Source organism: Elephantulus edwardii, unplaced genomic scaffold (assembly GCF_000299155.1).
Source record: "Elephantulus edwardii isolate Elephantulus edwardi_28Jun2011 unplaced genomic scaffold, EleEdw1.0 scaffold00186, whole genome shotgun sequence".
Taxonomy (NCBI): domain Eukaryota; kingdom Metazoa; phylum Chordata; class Mammalia; order Macroscelidea; family Macroscelididae; genus Elephantulus; species Elephantulus edwardii.
Genome location: NW_006399936.1, coordinates 292,379 through 302,559, shown reverse-complemented (window position 1 = coordinate 302,559; position 10,181 = coordinate 292,379). Strand labels below are relative to the sequence as shown.

General features: G+C 56.2%; 1 protein-coding gene across 1 annotated transcript; it reads right to left on the bottom strand.

The window, feature by feature from the left end:
* Positions 1-209: 209 nt before the first annotated feature.
* On the bottom strand, positions 210-9,710 carry LRCH4 (leucine-rich repeats and calponin homology (CH) domain containing 4). The gene is made up of 18 exons (XM_006896469.1): positions 9,491-9,710; positions 5,987-6,131; positions 5,715-5,841; positions 5,428-5,533; positions 3,505-3,641; positions 3,295-3,410; positions 3,050-3,149; positions 2,728-2,818; positions 2,567-2,643; positions 2,394-2,455; positions 2,156-2,287; positions 1,900-1,968; positions 1,708-1,817; positions 1,492-1,575; positions 1,184-1,269; positions 862-999; positions 687-764; positions 210-407 (listed from the first exon to the last, which is right to left on the bottom strand). Exons 1-18 carry the CDS (start codon positions 9,708-9,710, stop codon positions 210-212), a joined length of 2,076 nt encoding a protein of 691 aa, XP_006896531.1.
* Positions 9,711-10,181: the final 471 nt, after the last annotated feature.

Here is a 10,181-nt window from a genome sequence, read left to right as displayed (position 1 = left end):
GGCACAGAGAGGGTCTACAGGAGGACGGCCAGAGGCGGGGGGCCCAGGGTCTGGGGGCACCAGAGTGGGGCCTCTGAGGTCAGTGTTCATGGAGGGGGGCACGCTAGTGTCTTTGGCAGGGGCTGAAGGCACCACTGGTGGTGGTGGGGTTTGAAGGGCATCTTATAAATAGAAACAGGACACAGGGCAGGGAGGAGTGACTTCAGATCCTAGGAGCCCAGGAGCCGAGTGTAGACGACATAGAGCAGCAGCACGAAGGCCAGGTAGAAGAGGACGAAGCCGCCCAGACCAGAGGGGGGCGAGAGGGGTGGAGGGGCCCTGCCCCCCACCCGCTGAACAGCCTCCAGTGTGGTCCGTAGGCCCTGGGCGGTGCCCTGGAGGAGATCCGAGGGCGAGCACAGGTCAGCCTGGGAGGGGAGGGGAGGACAGATGGACAAGGACAAAAGACATGTCAGCAGCAGCAGCAGCAGCAAGACAGTCCTGCCCACCCCCTGCCCTCTCATGCCAGGGCCAAGTCAACATGCAGGCATGCAAGGAGGGGGCATGCAGGGCAGGGCGGACTGAGGTCGTGCTCCTGGGGGGGGGGCAGACACCACCTGTGAACAGAACACCGGCCCCCATGCAGAGTGCTCCCCATTCTTGGCATGGAGACCAGCCCTAGGCTTCTGAGAACACACTCCCCATACCTCAGGCACACCCATTTTCCTACAGGCTTCTAAGAAACTCTCCACATTCTTCCGACACTTGAGGGGACTGAGTTTTGGCTACAGATGGGTAAGAGAAGACAAGAAGCAGGTCAGAGGGGGGGCCACCGGAGATTCCTGTCCCAACCTCTGTTTCCTCCTCTGGGCCTCAACTGACCACAGCAGGTGAGGGCACATGAATGAAGGGCACAGAGCGGGGCCGGAGCTGGTTGGCCAGTTGACACAGGATGACCCCATTGGACAGTGCTTCTGCCAGGTCCTCGGGCAGGGGCCTCTGCAGCCGGGACTCAAGGGCCTGAGAGGCAGGGAGGGAAAGGGCACCATGGTCAGCAGAGACCTCAGGATTGCTGCACCCCATCCTTAGGGGAGGTACCAGGGTGGGGAAAGGGTTAAGGGAGGCCTGAGTTCCAAGGTCGAGGAACATGAGGAGGTGCCAGGCTGAGCCCACGCCCCTGCCCCAACTGAGCCCTCTCCCTTACCTGGCGCAGTTGAGACGTTAACTCCTTCTCATCCTGCACCTGGGGGGACTGCCGCGGTCTCAGCTGAGAGTCTGGTGAGGAAGGGCCTAAGAGAGAAAACGAGAGGATATGTTGTCTCCACTGCTCAGCGTCCACTTCAGAGTCAGGTCCTTGTGGTCTGACACATCTCCTCCTCTCTGCCTACAGGACTTTCAACACGAATGGACAAGAGGTGCCACGCCACAAGGAGTAACAGAGCCCAAGGCTTAACACTTGTAGTAGTTTCAGGATAGCAACAGGTCTTGGTGGGGGAAAAAAGGGGGACCCACCTGAGCTGCCTTGTGAGGACGAGCGGAAGAGGAAGCTGTTTGGTCTCTGAATGGAGCTGAGTGGCCGGGGAGCAGGTGCTGGATCTGGAGCCAGAGCCCAGGGACAAGAACAGGTGAGAGACATTCCTGCAGTGTCCCACTCCAACCACCAGCAGCCAGGTCCCAACCAGTCCCGCAACATGTGTCCACATCCTCTACCCAAAGTCCCTCTCCTACCTGATCCAGCCAAAGGAAGAGGCTCTTGGGAGGTGGGGACAGGGACAGGGGCAGGAGCTCCTCGACCCTCTAAAGCCCCCACTTGTATAGCAGTGGACTTGGGCATGCTGCTGAGGAAAGACAGAGAATTAGGAGGAGCGGTCAGAGGAGGCTGCATGGGAGGACTCACAGAGGTGGTGGGAGGAGACATACTTAGAAGGGACCTGAGTAGACGGGGCAGCGGCACCTCCCCCAGCAGTCCTGAGCCCCACCTTCAGAAAACTAGAAAGAAATCAAGAGATGTAGAGTCAGCTGGGCCAGGAAGAAGGTCCACGCAGACTCCAAGGGACAGACGGGCCACAGGCGGGAGCCACCCCAGGAGGCCCAGGAAGGGGCGCTTGCTCACTTCCATGTCCAGCTCATCAGGCCCCACTATCCTACACAGCCCCATCCTGGTGCAGGACTGTACCTGTCTCTCCTGGAAGCCCCCCACACCCCACTTTGCTGCTGCTGCTGCTGCTCCTGCTGGCGCCGCTCACGCTCCTGCCACAGCTGCAAGGTATCTGGGCGCCTCCGTTCCTCCCCTGCTGGTTCCTCCCGCCTGAAGGGCAAACGGAGGTTCACAGAAGTCACAGAGGAGAACTGGAGGAGTCTGGGAAAGAAAGAGGGGTGTGGCAAGGTGGCAGGAAGGCCCAACACTGGGGTACCTGCTGCTTGGTGCCCTCTCGCCATCCTCTGCCACGGGGCTCAATTCTGGTGGCCGCTGCTCCTGGAGAAACAACAGTGAAGGAGTCAAAGGAGTGTCTTCTCCCCAGACCTCCCCTGTCTCTCTCCAGCTGTCCTGTCCCCTGGCTGGAGAGGGACACGGCTAGATCCTCACCTCCGCAGCACCTCTGTCTCCATCCTCCCCAGGCACGTGGCTGTCGATGAAGTCAATCTGTTCAGGGTCTCCATCGGCTAGAGGTGAGGGACATACTAACAAGCAGATGGTTCTTACTGTCACTCCCACCCCAGGCTCCCTGGCCCGAGTCTATCACTCACCAAGACCTTCCTCCTTCCGTTCCCTGGGCCCCCGAGGCTCCCGAGACAGCTCTGAGATCCGGAAGGACAACTCCGAAAATTCATCTGTTGACTGTACAGGCAGAGATAGAAAGATGGGAGATGATCCCCTGTACAAGGTGGGACCCTAGGGATTCAGGGCCTTGTGAGCTACTGCACAGAACGCTTAGGGAAGGGAAGGAAGAGGACGGCTCCAGCCACCACTAAAATTCAGGGGGCCCGGCAAAGGGTTCTAGACTCAGAAGTCTTCTCATAGGGCTGAGACACCCTCCCTCCCAAACTCCCTTAGAAAGGACGCCCTCACCTCATTTCCTGACCACCTCTTGCTGCCGCTGTCAACACTGTGAAAACCAGAGTCCAGCCCACCATCATACCGACGTCCTGGAAATAAGTCCTCGGCTGGGCTGGGGTCAGGAGGGAGAGCTGGTCAGCCCTACACTGAACAGCATCCACCCCTGCATCTGGTCTCCTACCCAAATCGGGGGTCCCTGGCACCAGGAAGGGGCGTCAAGTGTCCAGGGTACTCCTTCCTTCCCATCTGGGACTTACCAGGGGCTGAAACTGGAAGGGCGAGATGGGCCCAAGTCCCCCAGTGCCGACGCCCCACGTCGCCCAGCCTCTGTTGACAAGTACTTGAAGATGTGAAGCTTCCCTTTCAGGCAGATCTGGTGTAAGGAAACACACGGAGGGGGGTTAAGCAGGGAGAGGGACAGCTCCTCCTCCACATGACCACCACGGTGCACCCAGCCCGCTTCTCACCTGGGCAGGGGGGCTTTGTAGGGGGTTACTGTCCAGCAGAATGACCTGCAGGTGCCTGAGATGGCAGAAGGAGACCGGGATTCGGGAGACACGGTTACAGGAGAAATCCAGACGGACCAGAGGGAGGTCCCCCAGCTCTGGGGGTGGGTGAGGGAAGAGTCAGGAGCGTCCCCAAGATGGGTTCCGTGCTCAGCTTCTCCACCCGAGGCTCCGGCTGGCCAGTCCCCCTGCTCTTGCTCACCTGGGTCCAGCACAGCTTCTTCCCTGACTGGCTCACATCACTCCCCAGCAACAACTGCCCCTCCTTGTCTCCTCGCCTGGCCACTCAGCATTTTAACTCATCCTTCAAGTGATCATCACAAGACAAAAACCAAACTGTGGCCCCCTGCTGCTCAAATGCTGCCTCTGGCCTGCAGACAGGCTGCTGAGGTGGTGTGGTGCACAGAGCGGCCGGTCCAGAGGCAGTGAACATACAGGCCTTCACCAGAGGGAAGCTATGCCTGCTATTAGAAGTGGCACCTTCTCATAATCTCCTGTGGCGCAGCCTGGACCAGTGGGAGCACAAGATAACAGAATAAAAAGCATAGCTCCCACTCCAGTGCAGCCGAGGCCTTCAGGATCTGCTCAGCCCTTCCCCACCTCACTGCTGCCCTTCTACCACATCAGACAAATTCTTAAGTCTCTCAGGAGGCAAGTATTGCCTTCTCCATGAACCTTTCTAGATACTGCAAGTGGGAATTCCTTGTTCCTCTCTGAGTCTCTAGGGCATTTTGCTTTGTTCTCGTTTGTAGCCCAGAGAGAGAGAGAGAGTTCTAATTAAATGCTTATTTGTACTCCTAATGACTTGAAAGATAGCAAATGCAGAAAGTGAGGGTGAGGGCCCCAGATGAAATGGAGGACCATTCGGTTCCTCACTTCTAAAAAATTAAATCTATACTCTCCAGCAGCCGGCCCTTCCTGCCCTTGGCCTGGCTTGCCTGTCTAATCCCATCAATGCTGGACCATGCTCCCTCCCAACTCCAGGCTTTGTCCATATTGCTTCCTTGCAGAAGACGCAGCCCAACGGAATGCGCCTTCAAAGGTCAACTCCTCTGTTTCCCTGGTGACATCTTCTAAGCTGACCAAGCCTTGCTGAGTGCTGCTGCCTCTCCTCTGGCTCGCAGGACTCAAGTCTCACACTCTAGCACTTTCTTCTCTGGTCTAGGAATGTTTCTCACTATCCCTCATGAAATCCTTAAGAGTTACCAGATCTTGGACACAATTTCCCACATCTACCTGGTCCCCTCCTAAAACACAGAAAACACTAACAACAACAACAAAAAAACAACACACCACCACTACCACAACAACCAACAGAAATCAATAAATGCTGGCTAAATAAAAGAAGGGAAGGTATACTTGTTTTGGTGCAGGGGCTATCAAATGTTGATGTGTCTCACAATTGGCTTATTAAAATAGGGCAGCTTGGGCTCTAGTGAGGCTCCCAAGGATTCAGAATCTCTGGGAAGGAGGCCTGGTCACCTGACTCTCTTGAGATTTCAAAGTCCTACCAGGGGGGGGAGTGGTGACCAGAGATGACCTTTAAAGGCCCCTTCCAACACAAAGATTACAGTGATGCAGGTGCATTTACACACTCCCCTTTCTGTGCTCATCTCCACCATCTTTCTTATTAAAAAAAAAGCTAATAATTCACATCTTGTCTATTTCAGAAGGTTGCCAGTGAAGATAAAATAATTTCGTTTGTTTTCTAAATCACAAAACTCTGCAAATACAAAATCATACAAAAAGGGCATGATTCTTCACTGAAGATTCCTTGACTGTGACTTTTCCAAACAGCCACATGCACATGTGTGTATATATATATGTGTGTGTACACACACACACACACACACACACACCCTGTTTATTCTTCATTTCCCTCACCATCAGGCAGGAGGCTGAGCTGGTTCCTCCGAACATTGAGATCCCGCAAGGCAGGCAGACTACATAATTCTGATGGGAGAGACTGCAATTCATTGCTGCTCACATCCTGAGATGAGGAAGGAAGGAAGGAGGTATAAGACCAGAAGCACTAGCTTCCGCCCTCCCATTTCTGCTCATCTGCCTTTAAGTGTTTCCCTAATGCCCAGCCTACACTCCCATCTTTCCCTAAAAGATCCCTGGTGACCAGCTCAACAGTCCCTCCCTGAGTCCTTGTTCTCAATCCTCACCAGCTGCCGTAGACTTCCCAAGGCCCCAATGTCAGGAGGCAGGGCTCCCAGCTTGTTGTTGCTGACAATGAGCACCCGCAGGGGCAGCTGGCAGATGTAGGGGGGCAGTGATGACAGCTGGTTTCGGCTGTAGGAGAGAGAAAAGTAGACGACTCGCTCTCCAGCCCCAGGGTCCCAACTCTGCCCTCCTCTCAAGGTCACAGTGAGAATCACTTTGGGGTGCCTGTAGTTGAGAACAAGATCCCCTCTGTCCCTGACCTTGCCTTCGCTACCTGAGGTTGAGGTAGGTGAGGGCTGTGAGATTCCCCAAGGCTGGGTTCAGGCATCTCAGGCAGTTGTGGTAAAGGCTCAGGCCCTCCAGGGACACCAGCTGGCACGCAGCCTCAGGCACCTCGGGGAACCGGTTCCGGGACAGGTCTAGAAGAAGCAAGTGTGAAAGGAAGCTGGGGAAGGGCCCAGGCCTGGTCAGCAGGACCCTGGACTTCACCAGAGCCAGGTGCCCAGTCCCCTGCACCTTAGTGGACCTAAGGAATCAGGCCTAGACACCTGAGTGTCCAGGGGAGAGAACAAAAACACCTGCAAACTGGAGTACAATCCAAACATGAGTTAAATAAAAAAGCAAAACACAGAGTTACTAGGCTATATTTGGACCTGGGGTGAGGGAGGGAAGAATCATGAACACCCATGAATACATGAAGGCAATCATGATGATTCCTGTTGTTCTGAAACTCCAGGAGAGGAGGAAGGCAAGGTAGGAGAGTGTTAGCACTCTAGAGGAAACAGCAAGGTGAAGAAGGTCTAGGACGCTCGAGGCAAAAACACTGAAACATCCCAGAGATACCACTGGGAAAGTCTCCTGCTCCTCAGCGGCTGTGACCTATTTCAACTACAACCTATTTGCAAAAGATGGGCTTTGAGGGGAAAGCCCAAGGGTCTCTACATCCTGGCTTTAGAAATCAAGACCTCCAACACCAGACAAGTTTTTCGGAAACACCACCCCTGTGACTAACAAGTCATGCCCAAAGAGTTACTAAGTTACAGATTTCTAAAGACAAGGAGAGGAAGAATATGTCAACAAAGCTGGACCCCAAAGCCTAGAATCCTCATGGCCCTCTCCTCTGGGTACCCAGTTCCCAAGGGGTGCCCTCCTTCCTACCCTCTTCCAAACCCACTCCCTCTACTTTGCTTACTGATCCAGACTTCAAGAGTCAGCTCCTTTGCCTGTCTCTTTGGCATGGACAAGTAATAAGAGGGTGAAGGAGGGGAGAATTCATTATTATCCATTTATCTCAAGTGGTTATTTGCTACTCCAGTGCAGAGTCAGGCACTGGAGGTCTTTTAAGGCTGGAGACACTACAAGCTGCGTGGGCCAGAAGCCTGGGGTTCTGTTTTCCTCTGCTCAGTCCATGCTGGGAGGAGCCTAAGGTCTATTGAGGAAGTAACAGAAGAACTTGGGTGAGCTTCTTAGAGGGTACTCCCCAGGGACGGGTGGTAATAGCTGAAGGGAATAAAAGCTGGGGTATATCCCCCAAGGAAATGAGGCTTGTAACAGGAAATGAAGCAGAAACAATCTGTGGGGTTCTGTTTCTGGCAAGCCACTGTGTTTACCAGGGAGGATGACAACCTGCTGTTTCAGAGTTCATCTCTCACGCTCTGGCTGATATATAGACATTACAAGACCTGTCATGGGAGGAGAAAATTCACTCCACCTTCCTGCCTCACTGTGTCCATAAATGTGTTGGTGTGCATATGTCTGCCTGCAGATAAAGGGGGTGGAGAGCAACCCTGATGGGTAAGCAGGTGGCAGGGGGCAAAAGCTGGGAGCGGAAGGGAGCCCAGGCTGGAGGAGGCAGGGCACAGGAGGCACAGGATGTGGTCGGTGAGAGAATGAGCTGTACTTCTCCTTTGCTGGAGTGACCCCTCCCCCCCACCTCAGGAGTCTTCCAGACCAAACCCCAGAGGACAGAGTCCAGGGGATATTAGGGACTTGAGTCACAGAGAAGACACACCAGGGAAAACGCTGGTTCCGAAGGTGCTGGAGGAGGAGGAGGCTGAGAGGGTTGCAAAAGATCCAGGAAGTAGAGCACTAAAGGTTTTCATCTGCCCTGGGGGTCAAGGGGGTGTGGAGGAAAGGGTATGGACAACACTGTTTTTGTCACTTCCCCTTTCCACCCCAAGCTATAAGCACTCGGTGGCAGAAAGGACAGAAGAATAGGATTCTGGACAAGCTATTTCACAGGCCCTAGACGCAGGGCCCAAAGGGACGCGTCCCAGACTCCTGTGTGGCTTTCCCGCTTCACCACCCAAGCTCAAAGGAGAACTGACTGCACCCTGAGCCGGAATGCTGGGGGAGGAGGAGCAGGGTGGGGGGAAGCTGGGAGAGGCTGGAGCTTTCCCCACGAGTCCACTCCCTGAGACAGAGCCCTAAGGAAGTAAAGAATAACATTTGGTCTTTGTCAAAAAACAAGCAAGGGGGAGGGAAACAGAGGGCCAGTGTCACACAGCTGCCGAGGTCAATCTGGAGCTGGAGCTGCTGTCAGGGAGCTGGGGAGAGGCAGCCCCGGCCCCTGGGGCGCTCCCAGCTCCTGAGCTCACATAGGGCATGGTGGGCAAGCCAGTTCAACTCACAATCCAAGTAAAGCGAAGAGGCTCAGAGAGAAACAGGTGTAGTGCAGGTGAGCAGATACCTGCCTGGGGAGAGAGGCACTCCCAGGAAGGGCAGTGTCGTCTGCAGTGTCCAGCCCCCGACTGGAGGAGGAGCCCAGGGGACCCCCTCACCCCTGGGCTAGGCTAGGGTGGCTTTAGGAACGAAGCCCTCCTCCTCCTCCTCCTTCCTTTGCCCAGCAGCTGCCAGGCCAAGGTCATCAGCCGCCTCCCCAGCAGCTGAGGCCAGACTGTGCCCACCTCCCACCAGCCCCTGATAGCAGGGGCCGCTGGACGGTATGAGAGGGGCCTGCGGGTAGAGAAGGGGAAGGACGGGCCTCGAGTTTCCCAACACTCCCAGCTGGGAGATAAGATTTCCTTCTTTCCAGCAACAGCTTCAAGTTGCTCCCTCGAGGGAAAGCAGAAACTGACAAGAGAATTCTCCAGCCCCATGAAGTCACAGGTTCCACAATGACTTCACATAGACAGGACCGGGGCCTCTCACTGATAGGGGTCCGGGGTTTAGGAGAAAAGAGCCCAGGGGGAAGAGCTGGGAAAGGTAAGGGGGTCCCTTCTTTCCCCCAGGCTGGCAGCGTGAGGCGTACAGGGGGGTCTGTCGGCTGGGGGGGGCGGGGCTCCCTGCAAAGGAAGCAGGAACATCGGGTGGTCGCGGAGCCAAGCCCACGGGAAGGGAAGGGCGTGGGGGGCTCAGATCGGGGTGGAACGAGAGGAGGAGGAGGAGGAGGTGGGACGAAGGGGAGAACGAGGCGGGAGGAGCTCAGGGGTGCTGCTTTAGGGACCGATGCGAACCGAGGTGGAAGAGGCCATGCAAATGAGCCGGCCAGGTGAGGGGCGGGACCCGTCTACAGGTGAGCCGAGAAGCAAATAAAGAAAAGCCGGAGCGCTCGCACCGCTCAGCGGGAGAGGTGGGGCGTCCCGAGCAAACCAAGAGTACACTCATTGTCTAGTTCTTAAAAGTGGGGAGCAGGTGGTATCAGGCCTATGCAAATTAAGGGTCCAGAAGTCCCGCGCCAGGTGAAGAAGGGGTGGGCCCCGGCTGGGAGCAATGCACCCGAAGAGGCGGGGCTATGCAAATGAGGTCGGGGCCCGCCAGGAGGCCGGGGGACACTCACCAGCCTGAGTGATGTCTGACAGGTCGTAACTGCGGGCCGCGCCCCGGGGAAACTGCTTCAAACGCCGGTTAGACAGGTTCAGGGTCCCGGTGGCCACGGCCTCTTCTAGGGCGCGCTCAGCACTGCGGCTGCCGGGCAGTCCGGGAGTCCCCGGAACGGAGGTCGTAACCGCCACCTCCTCTCCCCCGGCCGCGAATGTGGCCGCTACCACCGCCGCCATCCGCTCCCGGCGGCTTCCGCTGCCTGACTGACGGGACCGGCAGTCCCTCCTCGCCCCCTCCCCCTCTTCGGAGCCGCCGTAGTCACTTCGGAGGCGAGGAAGCAGGGCGCAGCTCAGCGGACCAATCCGGGCTCCGAGATGCGTCAGAAGCAGCGAATCAGAAGCTGGGGGGACAACCGGGTGGGCGTGGATACTCCAACACTGGAGTGAGGCGAGGGAAGGGGAGGGAAAGAGAACGAGCGCTCGTCAACGGCCCCGCTCTAGCCGACCCACCAACATCCAATCGCAATGCTTAGGGTTGGAGACGGAGCCAATAAAATCCAAGCAGGAGGCGGGAACTCCGACTCTCAACTAGAAGTCAGGGGACTCGAGAGACCACCAACCGGGCTAGCCTTCCTTGTCTCACGATCACCAATCAGAAACCAGATACCATCGAGTGACTGTCAAGAAAACCAATCAGTTCTGCCAGAA

Coding starts and splice junctions, on each gene's coding strand:
- LRCH4 (XM_006896469.1), bottom strand. CDS start 9,710: ATGGCGGCGGTGGTAGCGGCCACATTCGCGGCCGGGGGAGAGGAGGTG. Junction 2,288..2,393: donor GAGAGGGCACCAAGCAGCAG/GTACCCCAGTGT, acceptor TTTGCCCTTCAG/GCGGGAGGAACCAGCAGGGG. Junction 1,000..1,183: donor TAACGTCTCAACTGCGCCAG/GTAAGGGAGAGG, acceptor CCTGCCTCTCAG/GCCCTTGAGTCCCGGCTGCA.